This window comes from Megascapheus bottae, chromosome 6 (genome assembly GCF_031878675.1).
Source record: "Megascapheus bottae isolate mThoBot1 chromosome 6, mThoBot2.hap1, whole genome shotgun sequence".
Taxonomy (NCBI): domain Eukaryota; kingdom Metazoa; phylum Chordata; class Mammalia; order Rodentia; family Geomyidae; genus Megascapheus; species Megascapheus bottae.
In genome coordinates, this window is record NC_143514.1 from 68,877,587 (window position 1) to 68,897,107 (window position 19,521).

The 19,521-nt window shown below is 49.0% G+C and overlaps 1 protein-coding gene across 2 annotated transcripts in view; it reads left to right on the forward strand.

Moving 5' to 3' along the window:
- Crybg2 (crystallin beta-gamma domain containing 2) overlaps positions 1–18,592 on the forward strand; it is a 31,596-nt gene extending 13,004 nt beyond the window's left edge. For both annotated transcript variants that reach the window (XM_090333851.1, XM_090333850.1), the window contains 16 exons: positions 1–124; positions 2,473–2,612; positions 4,759–4,885; positions 5,125–5,160; positions 5,789–5,925; positions 6,080–6,206; positions 6,418–6,557; positions 6,652–6,778; positions 7,036–7,068; positions 7,174–7,286; positions 11,195–11,324; positions 13,564–13,703; positions 14,023–14,146; positions 16,089–16,247; positions 18,219–18,378; positions 18,485–18,592. In XM_090333851.1, coding sequence (XP_090189977.1) covers positions 1–124; positions 2,473–2,612; positions 4,759–4,885; positions 5,125–5,160; positions 5,789–5,925; positions 6,080–6,206; positions 6,418–6,557; positions 6,652–6,778; positions 7,036–7,068; positions 7,174–7,286; positions 11,195–11,324; positions 13,564–13,703; positions 14,023–14,146; positions 16,089–16,247; positions 18,219–18,378; positions 18,485–18,573 — 1,906 coding nt within the window. In that variant the 3' untranslated portion in view covers positions 18,574–18,592. The remainder of the gene's footprint in view (positions 125–2,472; positions 2,613–4,758; positions 4,886–5,124; positions 5,161–5,788; positions 5,926–6,079; positions 6,207–6,417; positions 6,558–6,651; positions 6,779–7,035; positions 7,069–7,173; positions 7,287–11,194; positions 11,325–13,563; positions 13,704–14,022; positions 14,147–16,088; positions 16,248–18,218; positions 18,379–18,484) is intronic.
- The last annotated feature ends 929 nt before the right edge of the window (positions 18,593–19,521 follow it).

The window sequence follows — 19,521 nt, forward strand, 5'->3', positions numbered from 1 at the left end:
TTGGATGCTGTACGAACAACCAGAGTTCCAAGGCCGGAAACTGGTCCTGCCTGAAGGTGATGTGGAGCTCAGAGCCCCAGCCTGGGCCACCCAGGGCATTGGCTCCCTGAGGCAGATTGTCCGGGTGAGTGGCTGCCATGGGGGCAGATATTACCCCATCTGCCTTGAGTCTTGGGCCCTAGGAGGGGAACAACCTTGCATGCCTACAGTGAGAAGCTCAGGGCTTAGGGTAGGGGCAGAATGTGGATATTATGGACTGAGGAAGAAAGGCACTCTGGGGAATGCTCAATCTGGGGGTAGGGGCATTGCCGGGCTGAAGTAAGCCTTCAAGAAAGTGTGAGAAGGAACCAGGCATGGTGGCTCATGCCTATAATCCTAGTTACTCAGGAGGCTGAGATCTGAGGATCTCAGTTCAAAGCCAGCCCAGACACTGAAGTCTCTTATCTCTAATTAATCACTAGGAAAGGGGAAGTGGGGCTATGCCTTAAGGGGTAGGGCGGTAGCCTTGAGGCGAAGAGCTCAGGGACAGTGCCCAGGCCCAGAGTTCAAGCCCCATGACCAAAAAATAAAGCGTGAAAAGGTACTAGAACAGAGAAAGGTGGGAGCAGCACACAGGGGATGGTCACCCAGCATCCGGGGTAAGCATTGTTCATAGACATTCACTCAAGTCTACTTTACCTGTGGGATGCACTGCCAGCTGAGCTTTGAGTGCTGGTTTGACTCAGGAGAGCACGGAAGCAGATTGAGAATCTGAGTCTTCCTCTGGTTGCCTAGAGAAAAGGTAGGGAGACCAGGAAGGATTAGTTTCCCAAGCCAGGGGCACCTGTAGTTCCTAAGTCTATGTTATAATTGCTAATTTCTTTCTTTTTCTTTTTGTTCTCTTTCTTTCTTTCTTTCTTTTTTTTTTTTTTTGTTGGTCATGGGTCTTGAACTTGGCCTGGGTGCTGTCTCTGAACTCTTCAGCTCAAGGCTAGTGCTCTACCACTTGAACCACAGAGTCATTTCTGGTTTTGTGGTGGATAATTGGAGATAAGAGTCTCAGGACTTTCATGCTGGGCTGGCTTTGAACCGTGATCCTCGATCTCAGCCTCCTGAGTAGCTAGGATTACAAGCGTGAGCCACTGGTGCCCAGCCTATCCTATCATTTCTTAGGTAGAAAGTAAAAACCAACAGCATTGATTTTTTAAATTAAATTCCTTCTCTTCCTTTTCTCCTTCTTCTTCCTCTTCCTCTTCCCCTTCCCCTTCCCCTTCCCCTTCTCCTTGTTCTTTTTTTGCCAGTCCTGGGCTTAAGCTCAGGGTCTGAGCACTGTCCTTGGATTTTTCTCAAGGCTAGAGCTCTACCACTTGAGCCTCAGCACCACTTCCGGCTTTCTCTATGTATGTGGTACTGAGGAATCGAACCCAGGTCTTCATATATGTTAGGCAAGCACTCTACCACTAGGCCAGCTCCTGGCCCGCCCTCCACTGGTGCCCAGCTAGTTGGCGTTTTCAATGAGAGAATGAGTAATTGAGTCTGGAGCTGTTGTGCTCTCGCTGCTAAGGTAGCGAGCCTCAGCTGGGCCCAGGAGGATGGCATGGCCATTTTCAAAGGGTCTCCAGGAATACATGCATGCACGCATGTTTGTGGACAGTTTATTGGGTGAAACAGTGAAATCATCCTTGTGTAAAGTGATCGTATACAAGAGAAAAACAAGGCCTCTGAGGCCAGACAGTTCTAGAATCATTTGATTCAGTACTCAGTACTGAGTGGGCATCTACTTCTGCCAGTCATGTATGAGGTGCTGGGTTGCAACACTGAACAAACACTACATTGCTTTATTTTTGGCTCTGCCCCTTAGAAACTGGGTGATCTTGGGAAGGCTGCTTACCTTCTCTGAACCCAAACTTGCACATTTGTAAATACACTGCTAACTAACACTGGGATAGCGCATGACCTTCACACTCAGTAGATGCTTCCTAATCATTTGATGAATGAGTGAATGAAATAGCCCTAATGAGGAAGAAACATCCAGAATACAATCACTTCCTGAACCAGTCACAGTCAGTCTAGAGCCTGGGGGTGTGGCTAACATCCATGAGGCCTTAAGGTCCATTCATACAGCACTACAACAAACAAACAGAAAAATCCCCAAATGCCACTCTGAACAGAGGCGGTCCTTGTCCATAAAGTTGTACCTTAGGAACTGGCTGTCTTCCTACCCCTCCACTGGGCAGGAAGCCAGGCCACACAGAGGCAAGGGGAAGGCATGATATTTTGCTAGGTTCTCCTTTGAACTTTGGTCTCAGGTCTTGAAAGTCTAGTAGGAACTGTGAAGAACTCTGAACACCTCCCTGCCCCAGTGACCCTCCTGGTTTCTGTGGAGGCAGCTGGAAAGCCCTGGCTGGCTGGATGTGGGGAAGCTGGCTGGGACAGAGTAGTCACCAAGAGGCACTGGTTTACAAGTCACTGTCCCTGCTTCTCCTCTTGCAGGATTACTGCACCCCAGAGATCAGCCTGTTCTCTGAGGTGGGCCTCACCGGGGAGCAAGTGAAATTCACTGAAGCCTTGAAGGACACGCAGGGCCTGGAGAACCCCCTGAAAGTGGCCTCTGCCACTGTCTCGGCAGGACTGTGAGTCTAGACTATTCTGAAAGTCCTTCACTTGACATTCATTGTGCTGGGAGACAAAGAGGTAACAGGACCCAGTTCCTGACCTCAAAAGTGCATTAGGAGCCGGGAGTTTGGCCTACTGGTAGAGTGCTTGCCTAGTATACACGAAGACCTGGGTTCTATTCCTTGATACCGCATACATAGAAAAAAGCCGGAAGTGGTGCTGAGGCTCAAGTGGTAGAGCTCTAGCCTTGAGAAAGTCCAAGGACAGTGCTCAGGCCCTGAGCTTAAGCCCAGGACTGGGAAAAAAAAAAAAAGTTTATTAGCTGGGTGCCAGTGGCTCATGCCTGTAATCCTAGCTACTCAGGAGGCTGAGATCTAAGGATCAAGGTTCAAAGCCAGCCTGGGCACAAAAGGACCTGAGACTCTTATCTCCAATTAACCTCTAGAAAATGGGAAGTTGAACTGTGGCTCAAGGGTAGGGTAGTAGCCTTGAGCTGAAGGGCTCGGGGACAGCACCCAGGCCGAGTTCAAGCCCCACGACCCACCAAAAAAAAAAAAAAAAAAAAAAAAAAAAGCACATGGTGGTTCTTTCGTGTAGTCCCAGGGCTCAGGAGGCTGTGGCAGGAGGATCTCAAGTGTAAATCCACTGAGGTCACTTTGGGCCATAGAACACCCTGGGATATAGGACAAGACCTTGTCTAAAACAGAAAGTGTGGTTCAAAGCCAGCCCAGGCAGAAAATTCCCTATGAGACTCTTGACTCCCAATAACCACTCAAAAACTGCAAGTGGTGCTGTGGCTCAGGTGGCAGAGCACTCACCTTGAGCACAAAGAGGCTCAGGGACAGAGCCCAGGCCTGGAGTTCAAGCCCTACAACCACCACCACCAACAACAAAAAAGTACAACATGCAAGTAAACAGAAAGTTGCAATCAGAGTTCTGGGATAGGAGAGTACATGTCTGTGGAACCCAGAAAAGCACCAGTGGAAGATACAGGGCAGAGAGGAATGGTGGTCAAAGAGGCCTTCCTGGAGGAAGAGATACTTCAGCTGCCATGAATTGTCTGAGAATATAAGCTCTGTAGCCTGGCACTGGTGTAATCCAAACTACTTAAGGACTTAAGAGTCTGAGACTTGCAGGATCACGGTTCAAACATACCCCAGTGTTAGACTAGAGGCATGCCTCAAGTGGAAGGCTGCCAGCCATGGCCAAGAAAGCTGAGTATAAGGTCCGGAGTTCAAGCTACGGTGCTGGCACCAAAAAAGAAATTTAAGCTTTATGAGGACAGGAATTTATGCTTGTTCAGTACTGTTTCCCGTTGTCCATGTCAGAGTCTGGCCCAAAGGAGATGTTTCTAAATATTTGTGGATTGAATATTTGAAGAAAAGAGTATATCTAGCAAAGGTAACTGCATATGCAGAGGTCCAGTGGTGAGAGATCTAATCTTTGGAAGTTCAGTCTGGAAATTGGGGCTATTCTTCAGTGGTAGGGTATATACTTGCAGGCATAAGGCACTGGATTCAGTCCCTAGCACTAATTTTTTAAGTCTAGCTTTGCTAATATAAACAGTAAGTGGGTAGATATGAGTCCAGAGGAAGAAAGATTCTAGGTCTCTGTGTAGCCGGACTTTATTGAAGTTAAGAAGACAACAGATTATGTGTGTGTGTGTGTGTGTGTGTGTGTGTGTGTGTGTATGTGTGTGTGTGTGTTGGTAATGGGGCTTGAACTCAGGGCCTGGCATTGTCACTTAGCTTTTCTACTTAAGGCTAATGCTCTATCACTTGAGCCATATCTCCACTTCAGGCCTTTTGCTGGCTGATTGGAGATAAGAGTCTCACAGACTTTCCTGCCTAGGCTCACTTAGAATTGTTCTCAGCTTCCTGAGTAGCTAGGATTACAGGCGTGAGCCACTGGCGTCTGATCCCACAGAGGGTTTGTAAGTGTTTATATGGATGAGAAAGAACTCTCCAGCTACTCTGTGAAATTGGAAAGGGCCAGGCTAGAAGAAGGGAGGCCAGTGGAATGGCTACTGTGAGAGGACAGAGGCCTGAAATGTCCTCCTGAGTTTCTTCAGGCAAGCTTCTCTCCCAAACCTCCTGGGCTCCTCCAGACCTACTGTATTTCACCTTGGAGTTTGGAGTACAGTAGCCTTTCTACCGTCCCTAGGTGGTTGCTGTACCCTAAACCATTGTTTGAAGATACTCCCTACATCCTGGAACCTGGAGAGTACCCCACCCTGGAAGCCTGGGGTACATCGGACTCTAGGGTGGGCTCCCTAAAGCCCATGACATTGGTAAGGAGCAGGACATACCCATAGGCCTCTCTGCTCTGGGTTCCAGTGAGCATGGCTCTGCATAAGAGGGAAAATAAATGTAGAATGGAATGCTTTGGTATTCCCTGCGAGCTTCTACTGGGAATGGGGCTGGAGGAGAGGGAGGGGCTGGTGGGTCAGCCATTTTTAGGGGTCCCAAGGTCAAGAAGTTCTGTCTTCACCATCTCTGGACTATTGTCTCAAAAATCTCTCCTCTGCAGGGCTGTCCAAGTGTAGAGAAGCCTGGGGAGCCCAAGGTAAGGAGCTTTTCTTCAGATCAGGGTGTGTCTTTGTGTGCTGGGATGATTGGGGTGTTGTATGGTAGTCTGGACTGGAAGACAAGAGACAGGCACAGGGGATGGGGTGGGGGGAGAGGGGACAGATGCTGGGTCTGGGAGGGTGGACCTAAAGAGTTTACTGGAAACTTGCTTTTGATGTGAAAGGACCAGGCCAGAAGTCAGAGACAGGAATTAGGTAAGGGGATGGAGCTCAGTGAGAGAGTGAGGAGTTCCTTGAGGGAGTTCCTGGCTAATGCTAAGTAGATAGATCTGGGGGCTGGCTAGGTGTTTTGGGATTTTGTTTGTTTGTTTTGTTTTGCCAGTTATGGGGCTTGAACTCTGGGCCTGGGCGCTGTCCCTGAGCTTCTTTTGCTCAAGGTGAGAGTTCTACCACTTGAGCCACAGTGCCACTCTTGGCTTTTTAAAGTAGTTTATTGGAGATAAGAGTCTTACCAAGTTTCCTGCCCAGTCTGGCTTTGAACCATGATCCTCAGATCTCAGCCTCCTGAGTAGCTAGGATTATAGGCATGAGCCATTGGTTCCTGGCTGGCTAAGTGTTTTTAGGCCCAGATGATACCCCATCAATCCAATATCTTCTTTTCCCCAGGCTGTGGTGTATGAGGCCCCAGGTTTTCAGGGCCAGAGCTGGGAAGTGAGCAGAGACATCTACAACCTTCAACAGCCAGAGGACAGCCAGAGCCCCAATCTGGCCTCTGTGGGGTCCCTACGAATTCTTGGGGGCTGGTGAGGATTTTGCTGGATTCCTTCCCCCTCATTGTCCCTACTGGCCTTTACCCTTTGGGGTGGAGAGTAAGCTAGACTGTGGGGTAGGAGCAGCTATTTTATCCATAGGCTTTCTGTGACTTCATCTGTCTGTCCATCCTCCTTTTGCCTCCAGCTGGGTGGGCTATGAGAAGGAGGGCTTCCGAGGCCACCAGTACCTGCTGGAGGAGGGTGAATACACCGACTGGTCACACTGGGGTGGCTATGATGAGCTACTGACCTCCCTGAGGGTCATCCGGACGGTAAGCAAGGGCAGATAGACTTTGCCTGTGGTCATAGACAGCCAGACCTCCCCAGTCTATAGGAAGAATGTGTGTCCCTTTCTCTAGTTCTCCCAGGATGAGCTCCCAGAGAGCTGGCCTCTCCTCCTCCCGGGTGGGTTCCATCTTTGGGTCTGGGAACTGGTGGTTTCCATCTGGAGGTGGAAGAGACCTAACTGTTCCTGGGGCCCAGGACTTCGGGGACCCGGCTGTGGTGCTGTTTGAGGCCATGGACTTCGAGGGGCGCGGCGTGGAGGTGAGCTCCGCACTGCCAGATGTGGAGCTGGTAGGACACGGACCACGAACACAGGCCATCCACGTGCTCAGCGGCGTGTGAGCGACAGGGCTGGGGAACTGGGTACTGGGAGGGCCTGGCAGGAGCTGGGTGCGGCTCTCCCCAATGACCTGAGTCCCCCCCTTCCTGCAGGTGGGTGGCCTATGAGCAGGTGGGCTTCTCCGGGGAGCAGTACGTGCTGGAGAAGGGCGTGTACCGCAACTGCGACGACTGGGGCTTGGGCAACAGCGCCCTCGCCTCGCTGCAGCCAGTCCTGCAGGTGCACAAGGCTTGTGGGCGGAGCCGGGGAGGGCGTGGCGGGCGCGCAGGGCTCATTGGACGGCGCTGGAGAGGGGCGTGGTCTCAAGAAGGGCGGGGTCGCACGACGTGATGCTGCTATTTCCTGGAGGGGGCGTGGCAGGCCTGCCCCCTCGTAGGGGTGGGGCCAGACAGGGGCGGGGCGAGGATTGTGGGTTTGCAACCTGAAGGATGAATCTTGGCTCTCCTTGAGTTTTGGCATTGGTCCTTTCCCTTCAGGTTGGGGAGCATGACCTGCACTTTGTCTCAAAGGTAAGGAAGCGACTCCACAGGGAGCTGGTGGCGCCCACACCCTTTCCCCTCATTTAAAAGCTCCCTCTGCCCTGTCCCATCGCCTTCCTTCTCCTCTTTCTCCAGATTCAACTTTTCTCCGGGCCCGACTTCTTGGGCGACTCCATCTCCTTTGAGGATGACCAGGCTTCTCTACCTCCTTCCTTCCAGCCCCAGTCCTGTCGTGTGCATGGTGCCAGGTGAGGAGGAGAGGAAAGGAGATGTGCTTAGGGTTGAGAGGGGGACTGTTCTGTACCTAGTCATGCCATTTTATTTAACTTCATTTTTTCCATATATGAACAGAATGTGCTTTGATACTGATCTCCCTCCAGTACGTGTGTGTGCGTGTGCAGCTAAAGACCAAACTCAGAACTCTGCGTTTACCATGCAAGTGCTGAGCTTGCATAATCTAGATTCCCAACCTCTGCTTCCAGTACTATTTACTCCCATTCCCTTGCTTTTTAAATAACTTTTGTGTGTTTGTGTGTGTGCCCATCCTGGGGCTTGAACTTAGGACCTGGACACCGTCCCTGAGCTTTATTGACAAGGCTATTACTCTACCACTTCAGCCAGAGCTCTGCTTCCACCTTTTTGGTGGTTAATTGGAGATAAAAGTCCCATGAACTTTCCTACCCAGACTGATTTCAAACCTCTATCCTTAGGAATAAATCCAATAATTTTCCCTGTAAAGTTCCTGTCTTCCATATTTATTTGATTGATATCTTGTCACTATTTCTCTCTAGTCTCCTATCAACGGGAGGTTATATGTAGAGACTTGATTAGATTGGCTAGAGACTTGATTAGATTGTTTTATTTGGTGAGAAATCTATATAAGTGGTTTCATGTACTTCCACATCTTCATACAGGAAGGGCATAAGGCCTGGTTCTCCTATGATGTTAGATCTCTCTGTGATATAATTCCCCATTCATTGTCTTTCACCCCATGGTTTTGGCATCCTTTGAAGATTATTGTCTGAATCCACTATTCTTTGGATGTTTTAGAATGTGTTTTCTAACTTCAGTTATTTCTCCCACATATATGAACTAGAATACTTCTACAAAGAAGGACTTTCTCTTCCTGCTTGAAATGGTTTATATACAAAAGACAATAAGATCCTTTCCCAAGGATCAATAACTCCTTTTATCTTTTTTTTTTTTTTGCTAGTCCTGGGACTTGAATTCAGGATCTTGCCATTGCCCTTGGACACTTTTTTGCTCAAGGCTAGTGCTCTGCCATTTGAGCCATTAGCACCATTCCAGCTTTTTCTGTGTATATGATACAGAGGAATCAAACACAAGGCTCATGCATACTAGGTGAGCACTCTACCACTAGGCTACACTCCCAGCCCTTCCCTTTATCTTTTTTGTTTGGTGGTGGGGCTCGAACTCTGAGCCTGGGTGATGTCCCTGTGCTCTTCAGCTCAAGGGTAGCAGTCTACCACCTTGAACCAGAGTCACTTGCAGTTTTCTGGTGGCTAATTGGAGACAAGTCTCAGGGATTACAGGCATGAGCCACCAGCACCTGACAATTTTCAGAATAATTTCTGAATTAAAGCCCTAGCAGTCCCTAAATCTACTAATGAGGATTTAAGTCTTGAATCGTATCTGACACGGTTCGGTGTATTATAGGTACTGTTCTTTTTTGTGTGAGAGGGAGTAGAGTAGAATCCTGGGGGTAAACTCAGAGCCTGGGTGTCATTTTTACCACTTGAGCCACGACTCCACTTCTGGTTTTTCTGTAGTTAATTGAAGACAAGAGTTTTATGGACTTTCTTACTCAGTGTGGCTTTGAACCATGATCCTCAAATTTTAGCTTCTTCAGTAGGGAGGATTACAGCCTCTTTGTGCTCAAAGCTAGCCCTCTGCCAATTAAGCCACAGTGCTACTTCCATTTTTTTCTGAGTAGTTATTTTATTGAAGATAAGAGTCTCATGCCTAGCACGCATGAAGCCCTGGGTTCAATTCCTCAGTACCACATACACAGAAAAAGCTGGAAATGGTACTGTGGCTCAAGTGGTAGAGCTCTAGCCTTGAGAACACCCAAGGACAATGCCCAGGCCCTGAATTCAAACCTCAGGACTAGGAGTGGGGGAGAGTCTCATGAACTTTCCTGCTTGGGCTGGGTTTGAACTATGATCCTCAGATCTCAGCCTCCTGGTAGCTAGGATTTAAGGTGTGAACACCAGAGCCCACCTTCTGCTTTTTCTTTCTTTTTCTTTTTTTGTTATATTTTCTATTTTTGGTGCTGGTCATCAAACTCAGGATGTTGCACTTGCTAGTCAAGTGCTTTGCCATTGAGCTACATTATAGGCAATTACTGTTCTTTTATATGCTCAAATGATTCTATCTTCGGCTAATGGTAATATTGTCAGGTTGTCATGGGGTCCTCTTGATCCGACCACAAAAGTTTTGGGAATTTTCTTGTTTCTTTTTTTTTTTTTTTTGGTCAGTCATGGGGCTTGAACTCTGGGCCTGGGTGCTGTCCCTGAGCTCTTCAGCCCAAGGCTACCACCCTACCTCATGAGCCACAGTGCCACTCCTGGCTTTCTAGTGGTTAATTGAAGATAAGAGTCTCAGAGACTTTAGTGCCTGGGCTGGCTTTGAACCACTATCCTCAGATCTCAGTATCCTGAGTAGCTAGGATTTCAGGCATGAGCCACCGCACCCAGCTCATTTTGTATATTTCCTACACCCACGAACCACTTTCTGAAGAACTCTGGCTCCTTCCAGTGGAATTAGTACATGAAGACAAAAGTCTTTTTGCTAGCCTGGTGCTGGTGTCTCACACCTGTAATCCTAGCTATTGAGGAGGCTGACATCTAAGGATCATGGTTTGTAGCTAACTTGGGCAGAAAAATCCCCATGATGCTTTTATTTCTAATTAACCCCTCATAAGCTGGAAGTAGTGGCTGGGTGCAGGTGGCTCATGCCTGTAATCCTAGCTACTCAGGAGGCTGAGATCTGAGAGTTGTGGTTCAAGGCCAGCCTGGCACAAAAAGTTCGTGAGACTGCTATCTCAAATTAACTACCAGAAAACTGAAAGTAGCGCTGAGGCTCAAGGGGGAGAGTGCTAGCCTTGAGCTAAAGAGCTCAGGGACAACATGCAGGCCCAGAGTTCAAGCCCACAACGGCCAAAAAGAAAAGAAAAACGGGAAGTAGTGCTATGGCTCAAGTGGTAGAGCACTGGCCTTGAGCACAAAAAGGCTCAGGGACCCAGCCTATACCCTGAGGTCAAACCCCAGAACTGGAAAAACAAAAACAAAAAACACATATATATATAATTTATTCTTTTATTTATGATTCTTTTATTTTTATTTATTTATTTTGCCAGTTCTGAATTCAGACCTGAACACTGATTGTCCTTGGGCTTTTCCTCACTTGAGCCATAGCACCACTTCTGGCTTTTCTATGTATATGGTACCAAGGAATCGAACCCGGGTCTTTATGCATGCTAGGCAAGCACTCTACCACTAGGCCAAAACTCCCAGCCCTATTATTTTATTTTTTTCCAGTCCTAGGGCTTGACCTCAAGGTCTGGCTTTCTTTCTTTCTTTCTTTTTTTTTGGGGGGGGGGGAGGTGGTTAATTGGAGATAAGGGTCTCAAAGACTTTTTTGCCCTGGCTGGCTTTGAACCATGATCCTCAGATCTCAACCTCCTGTGTAAATAGGATTACAGGGTAGTACCCTGACTGCCTGGCAACATTTATTTATTTTTATTATCTAGTCATACAAAGGGGTTTCAATTTCAGAAGCTGGATATGAGCATAATGCATGTTGGTCAGTGTCACCCCTTCCATCATTCTCCCCATCTTTTCCTAGCCCATTCTTGCCTACCAGTTCAATTTATGTTACATTTTTTGAAGGATGCCTTTGAGATAGACTCCTAGCTAGGTACGAGGCTGCTGAGTAATTACGTAGTATGTTGCTGGATACTGCTGAATTCTCCTCCATTGGGGCAATAGAATTTCTTGCAGTCCTTTCATGAGTCTAACCTGTCTCTGCTGCTGTAGTGCATGCTACTTTATTCTGGTCCTCTCCTCCTGGCCCTCAGGGTAGGCTTGGCATGCCTGGATGACCGCCTACCTTCCTTTACTTTTTCCCTCTGCAGCTGGATCCTTTTTGATGAGAAGAATTTCGAGGGAGACCAGCACATTCTCTCCGAGGGCGAGTTCCCCACTCTCACAGCCATGGGCTGCCTAGCTTCCACAGTCCTGGGCTCTCTGCGGAAAGTCCCTCTGGTAAGTCCCCCAGTCCAGGGCTGGGCAACCCCAGAGGCAGTGTCCTGCTGGGAGAGTCCTATGCAAAAAGTCTTGTCTTCCCCAGAGGAGGACTGGCAGGGTCTAAACTCAGTCTTCGTCAGAACTTCTCTGTTTGTCCTTGACCTTGTGCCTTACAGGCCAGTTCAGCACACTAAGTTTATGAAGGATCTGCTGAGATAGGTCTGGGGACACAGCCCTGCCATCAAGGAAGCCAGGGTCACATAGACCTAAAGGTTACAGTGTGATTGGGGTATCTAGATTAGAGGTAGTGTGGGGACAGGGACGCTGACACCAGGGTGGGCCTGCCATCAGCAGTGACCAGGTGATGTTCTGTGCAGCAAGAGACTTCAGGATCTCCTGGGAAGATGGCTTCCATGACAGGAATGGATTGGGAAGAAATGGCAAGACAGGTGGCAGTCCTACTGGAGGACTGAGTAACTGACGGGGTGTCAGCAGTCAAAACAGCTGATGTGGGTTAGGCATAGAACAAGCACAAGTTCCCCAAGTACCAAAGCCTTAGACTCTTACCATAGCCTGAGAGGCTAGATATGGGAGCTGAGGCACACAGCTGTGGCAGTGGCCCTCTCCCGACCCCCTGCTTCCTAACTTGCTCCAAGTTACATCACTGGAAACAGGCAGGACTGGTTCTGCAGTCTGCATCCCTCACGGCCACACAGGCTGGGGTCTGAGGACAGGTAGATGAGGGTCTGAAGCCCAGCTTTGGGGCTTTGAAGAAGCAAGTTCACCTTCTGTGTTTCCTGGTTGTTAAAAGTGGGTTATAGCAGGGCACTGGTGGCTCACAATTGTAATCATAGCTACTCAGGAGGTTGAGATCTGAGGATCACAGTTTGAAACCAGCCCAGGTAAGAAAATCCCCGTGTCTTTTAATCTCCAATTAACCACCAGAAAACATGAAGTGGAGCTGTAGCTAGCCATGAGTGAAAAGAACTCAGGGACAGTGCCCAGGCCCTGAGTCCAAGTCCAATGACTGATTTAAAATAAAACAACCCACAAAAACAAACACGATGGAGAGTGTGGCCAAGTGGTAGAGTGCTTGCCTAGCATGCATGAAGTCCTGGGTTCATTCTCTGTACCACACATACACAGAAAAAGCCAGACATGGTGCTGTGGCTCAAGGGGTAGAGCACTAGCCTTGAGAAAGCCCAAGGACAGTGCTCAGGCCTTGAGTTCAAGCTCCAGAACTGGAAACAAACAAACAACAACAACAACAACAAAAATCCAGGGGGGAGATGGGGATCATGATAACCTCTACTTTACAGAGTTGTTGATTTACAGTGAGAGCAGGTAGAGCCCTTGGCCCAAGGTCTGACATGTAGTGAGCCTGGGAGATGAGCCTCACTATTGTGATTGGTATTATTGTACAGTTAGGCACCTTGTGAGGATAGGAAGGGGTAAATAGAGAATGAAGGGCCAGGAGTGTGGCCTAGTGGTAGAGTGCTTGCCTAGCATACATGAAGCCTTAGGTTCGATTCCTTGGTACCACATACACAGAAAAAGCTGGAAGTAGTACTGTGGTTCAAGTGGTAGAGTGCTAGCCTTGAGCAAAAGAAGCTCAATATCCAGGCCCTGAGTTCAAGCCCTAGGACTAGCAAAATACATAGATATGTGTATGTATGCATGTAGGTGTATAATATACATACATACATATTTAGAGAGAGAGGGAGCGAGACAGACAGACAGACAGAGACAGAGAGAGAAAAAGAGAGTGAACTCTTAAGTTTCTGTCCTGGGCATTCATTTTTATTTTGTTTTTATGCTTGCACTGGCGCTTGAACCCTGGGCCTGGACTCTATCCCTTAGCTTTTCATTCAAGGCTGTCACTCTAGCACTTGAAACATAGCTCTACTTCCAGCTTTTTGCTGGTTAATTTGAGATGAGTTTCAAAAGATTTTCTTGCCTGGGCTGGCTTTAAACCCTGATCTTCCAAATTTCAGCCTCCTGAGTAAAGTAGGATTACAGGGGAGAGCCACAGGCCATTAGTTTTTAGAAATGGCATTCACCAGAGACCATGTTTGCAGGAAAGCTGGGGCCTGTCTGTCACCAGTGTGGACTGGATGGGGAATCTGGGGACAGCCACTGGCAGTAAGCAGTCTCAGGAGCTATAGAGGTCCTCAGAACACATCTGGGGGTCCCTGTGTTGGAACTGTGGGGGCCTGGGTTCTCTCCTGGCCTCACCCCTCCTCTACCCTTGTCCTAGCACTTTTCAGAGCCTGCCATTTTCCTGTATGGCTTGGAGTGCTTTGAGGGGAAGGAGATCGAGCTTCGAGGGGAAGTGCGGAGTCTACAGGCCGAGGGCTTCAATAACCACGTGCTGTCCGTGCGGATCAAGGGGGGCATGTGAGTGGGGCTGAGGGGGAAGCATTTGGGGGGGGGCTGCTGGCAGGGAGAGGGGGTATACTCAGGCTGGGGAGAGTCTCTTCCTCTTAGGGCTTGGACTCAAACCCTATGGTTTCTCAGAGTTCCCACTTTGCCTTGTAAACCCATATGAACTTTCCAGCCTCCTTCTGCCCCCCCCCCCGGCCCCACCTCATGTCCCCTGGGGACCCTGCACCCATCATGCAAGAGTGGAGGAGGTGGGGGTTATTCTGACATTGCTGCTCCTCTGTCTGTCTGTCTGTCTGTCTTTCCCTCTGTTCCTGGCACTTGCGGAGTACAGCTGGGTGCTGTGTGAGCACAGTGACTTCAGAGGCCGCCAGTGGCTGGTGGGCAGCTGTGAGATCACCAACTGGCTGACCTACAGTGGCACACAGAGGGTGGGCTCCCTCTATCCCATCAAGCAGGTAGGTAGTACATCGGGTAGCTGTGCCAGGGTGGGCCTGTCCCTGTGTGTGCCTGTCTGGGCATGTGTGTCACAAAAGTTGGGCCCCTTGTCTAACCCAGGCCCAACCCTGCTTAGCTTGTGAGACCAGACAAAATGCCATATAGTCAGAGATATGGCTGTACATAGAGTTTTCTTGCTCTCTCCCCTTTAATGTCAGTCCTGAGGCTTGAATTCAGGGTCTGGACATTATGGCCTGAGCTTATTTGTTCAAGGTTAGGGCTCTTGAACAAATTACACTTGAATCACAGCTCTATTTCCAGCTTTTTGCTGGTTAGAGATAAGAGTCTCATGGATTTGTCTGCCTGGGCTGGCTTTGAACTTTCAGCCTCAGATCTTAGCCTCTGAGTAGTTAGGATTACAGGTATGAGCCACCAGTACCTGGCTTTACTTTGTACTTTGTCTTAAGGAAATATATATATATATATATATATATATATATATATATATATATATATAGTGAATGAGTTGGTTGATTATGTACCTAGGTTTTTCCACACAGGACTGAGAATTTTCTCCCCAGTCTTTTTACCACATGCATGCAGTTCTGGGGTGGCATGGGGTCTGTGTGTGTGTGTGTGTGTGTGTGTGTGTGTGTCTGTCTGTCTGTGTGTACCTGCACTTGGGTGTGCACATCTGTGAGTATGAACTGTGAGTGCTTGTATGCGTGTTGGAGACCCTGTTGACTGTATGTCTGTGTACAAGGCTGTGTGTATAGTCCCCATTCACAGACTCTTATATTACTGGAAGGAACCCTGGAGGTTATCTCCAGCCCTCACATTTTACAGATGGGGAAATAGAGGCCCAGACAAGTGGACAAGGATTTGCTATGCAATTTTGGGCAAGTATTGTCCCTCAGAGACCTCCATTTCCTGATCTTTAAAATGGGGAGAGCGGCCGGGAGTTTGGCCGAGTGGTAGAGTTCTTGCCTAGCATGCACAAAGACCCAGGTTCCATTCCTTGGAACCACAGACATAGAAAAAAGCTGAAAGTGGTGCTGTGGCTCAAGTGGTAGAGTTCTAGCCTTGAGAAAGTCCAAGGACAGTGCTTAGTCCCTGAGTTCAAGCCTTGGGACTGGCAAAAAAAAAAAAAATGGGGGACAGCATGTAGTGTGAAGCCTAGAGACCAGGAATGTGGTAGAACCTTCTGACCAGGGCATAAGTGGGAAGCACTCAGACCAGGGCAGGAGTGGGAAGGGCATTCAGACCACATTAGTGGTGATTCCCACCCCCTCCCCTGCCCCCTCCGCCAGGCCTGAGGCTTGAACTCTGGGCCTGGGCTCTTCCCTGAGCTTTTGCTCAAGTTAGCACTCTACCACTTGAGCCATAGCATTGCTTCTGTATTTTTCTGAGTTGTTAGTTTATTTGAGATAAGGGTCCACAGATTTTCCTGCCTGAGCTGGATTTGGACTGCAATCCTCAGATCTCAGCCTCCTAAGTAGCTAAGATTATAAGTGTGAGCCATCGGAACCCAGCTCTAGCTGTGATATTTTTTTCTTTTCTTTTCTGTGTGTGTGTGTGTGTGTGTGCACGCGCGCGCGCGCGCGCCTGTACGCACGCACATCTGAAGCCCTCCACATGCTTCTATAATGACTGGCATGGTGTAGGCTGGGATGGGTTGTTTAGGGTGTGTGAGTCTGGCAGCTGCATGGAAGTGTGCCTTTGCCCTCTGTGAACTTCTGTGCCATGACTTCAAGGGCCCTAGACGTCCCCACCGGCATGGGTGTCTCTGGACTTGGAACCGTGTGTGTATGTGTATGTGTGTATGTGTCCACAGTCTATGTGCATAAGAAGGGGAGACTTAGAAGCAGGGTTTGGGGGCCTGGTCTTGGAGGACGCAGAGAGGTGAGGCTGGGAGGTCATGCCTGTCTTTGATCTCCGGACTCTGCCTCTTCATCCCACCAGCGCCGAGCCTACTTCCGCCTGTGGAATTCAGCACTGGGGGGATTCCTGGCAGTGCCAGACCGTGTGGAGGACATGAAGGCAGGCCGTGTGGTTGTCTCCGGGCCCCAAGACAGGGGCAGCTGCATCTGGTTCTATGAGGACGGGCTGCTGAAGAACCAGGTATGTTTTAGGAGATGGCCCAGGACTGCTGAGCCCCAACTATTTGCAAACCTATCCGTGGGAGCCCAGCCCGGTCAGGGGAGTAGAGAATGCTGCATGCTCTTGATAATGATCTCCGCTCTGTGTTTTTCTGAGCACTTCTTTCTTGTGCCAGGCTAGACTAGATCAGCGGAAGGCGAAAGGGCTCCTGCCCTCCTGGGTCTTCCGTCCCGGGGGAGAGGAAGACAGGAACAACTTACCTGAGAAATAGTTTACTATGTTGGGTGACAGGACAGTGAGAGGGGGAAAAGACAAATCAAGAACGAAAGGTGGGCTGGGCGCGGGTGGCTCACACCTGTAATCCCCAGCTACTCAAGGGGCTAAGATTTGGGGATCATGGTTTGAAGCCAGCCAGGTCAGGAAAGTCTATAAGACTCTCCTCCAATTAACTAGCAAAAAGCTAAAAGTGAAGGCATGGCTCAAGTGATAGAGTACTTGCCTTGAGTGAAAAAGCTCAGGGACAGTGCCCAGGTCCCGAGTACCCCAAGATTGACAAAAAAATTAAAAATAAAAATTTTATGCATGTGGGAGTCCCTGTTGGCTGTATGTCTATGTACAAGGCTATGTGTACAGTCCCTATTCACAGACTCTTATATTGCTGGAAGGAACCCTAGAGTTTATCTCCAGGAGGAGGAAAGGATAGGAAGGATAGTGATGGAGGTTGGAGAGTCTCCTCAAGGTTACATTGTATGCATATGTGGACAAATCAGAATGAATCCCCATGTACAACTAGTTGATGCTAATGGAAAATGCAAAAAGAAAAGAAGAAAGAAAGAAAGAATGAGCAAGCTGGCTTCTGGTGGCTCGCACCTGCAATTCTAGTTACTCAGGAGGCTGATATCTGGAGATTTTTTGCAGGAGGGGTCATGGGGCTTGAACTCTGGGCTTGGGCACTGTCCCTGAGCTCTTTAGCTCAATGCTACTGCCCTACCCCTTGAGCCAGAGCCCCACTTCTCATTTTCTAGAGGTTAATTGGAGATAAGAGTCTCACAGCTTTGTAGTACCTGGGCTGGCTTTGAACCATTATCCTCAGATCTCAGCCTCCTGAGTAGCTAGGATTATAGGCATGAGTCACTGCACCCATCTGGAGATTTGCAGTTCAAACACAAGGTAGAAAAATCTAAGACTCCAAGAGGTGGGAATGTGGCTTAGGGGTAGAGTGCTTGCCTAACATACATGAAGCCCTGGGTTCAATTCCTCAGTACGGCTTACACAGAAAAAAAAGTTGCAAGTGGTGCTGTAGCCCAAGTGGTAGAGTGCTAGCCTTGAGCCAAAGAAGCTCAGGGACAGTGCCTAGGCCCTGAGTTCAAGCCCCAGGACTGGCAATAAAATAAAAAAGGATAGGGAGTTTCACTTGAGGGAATGCAGCCATCCGGGAATGTGTCTGAGGGAGGAAAACTTCAGGCAGAGGAACAGCAAATGCGAGGGCCCTAAGTTATAAATATCCCAGAAATTTTCTAGGACTAGCAAGGCCAAAAGAGAAGGAAAGTAACCAGTGCTTTGTAGCTCATTGTTTTATGGGTGTGAGAATACTTGCTGTGTTCCATTGTTATACAAAGCCCTCTACACAAATGCCTCTATAATCCTTAGCCCTATGGACAGATCCTATTATACTCTTCAGTGTGTATGTGTGGAAATCAGAGCACAAAGAGGTCAGTAATTGCTGAAAGTCACACAGCTAATGTATATGCAGAGTTTTTGTCTGCTATTAAAGCCTATGCTTTGAGAAATTGATCAAAGAAGATTTCCTGGGGGAGCTAATATTTTTTTCAGCCCATCTGTGGTTTCTCATGTTAAACCCTTAAACAAAAACAAACAAAAAACCTAGCAGAGGATGGAGAGACTTGCCTGGGGTCCCAGCCGTATCAGAATTTACACACCCAGAGAACCCTTGTAAGGAAAACAGTGCCTAACCACCAGCTGGGGTCTCAGATGGCCCCTGCCATGAGTCTGCAGGTGATTGGACCTCCCAGCCCTGGCTCGAAGGTGGTGCTGTGGGCAGAGAGCCGCCTGCCACGCCAGACATGGAGCATTGATGCGTTGGGTCACATCTGCAGCCAGATGTTTGAAGGACAGATCCTGGATGTGAAGGGTAATATGGGCTGTGTGCGTGGGATTGGGCACGTGAGGGGTCCAAGGCCAGCATTGCCCCAGATCTCTCTGACTGCCTCTGAACACCTCCTCCCGCCTTCCCTCAGGTGGCCGTGGCTATGATCGGGATCACGTGGTGCTGTGGGAGCTGGACAAGGAGAGAGCATCCCAGACCTGGACCATCCATGTGCTTTGACTTGCAACTTGTCCTCCTCCTTCCTCTCCACACACACCCCCAACCCCCCCCCCCCAACCCTGGGCTTTGCTGGGATGAAATTCTTTTTTATAGGTTTTTGTTGTAACATAAGCTATTTTCTAATTAATATGCTGTCAGGTGTGGTCATCTCAATGTTGAGAGTTGGGGATGCGGATCATGGGCCTTCTTTGCCTGCTTAGGCTGGCTTCTTTCCTCCTGGCCGCGGTTTTCCCCTTTTCTTGTTCTTTTAGAGGAGAGTGGATTGGGTAGGTGGGCTTGCTGTTGGAGCATAGATGTAATGCCACCCTGTGCCACCAGGGGGAGCCCTGGGTTTGAACCAACATCTGTTTTGAGTCACATAAGGCACACACACAGTCCAGTGAAGGGCTCCAGAAAGCAGGGGAGCTCATGGTAACAGAGAAAAAAGGACAGAAGTAGAGGGATCCACAGAGCAAGACTCTCCTTCCTGGAGGACCCTCAGCTACCATGCCAGGCCCATTGGGTCCCAGGATGCAGAAAACTTGGAAGTGGGACAGGCATAGGCAAGAAACAGCAAGTCAAGAAACAGCCCTGTCACTAGGCTTCTCTCCACCTCCCTCTACTCTGATCTCCAAGAAGCCAAAGAGGACAGAGTCCATGTCACTAACTCAGTTGGACATAGCCCTCTGCTCCAGACCTAGTAATATGGCCACGTCTTCAGCCCCGGGGCTGAGGTCCTCCAGGAAAAGGTCCTTGAGGGCTGGCTGCTCTGCAGCTTCCTCTCTGCTCCTGTGGTTCATACACAACAACCCAAACCCTGGAGGGGTGAGACTAGTTATAGTGGTGGTTGGTCTTCCCTAACATTCCCGCTCCCCATACAGTCCCTCGTGGATGTGTAAGCAGCTGCCTCGTGCTTCTCTCCAGCCCAAGTGGTAGAGAGATGTAAGCCCAGGTGGCTGGCTGTTCCCA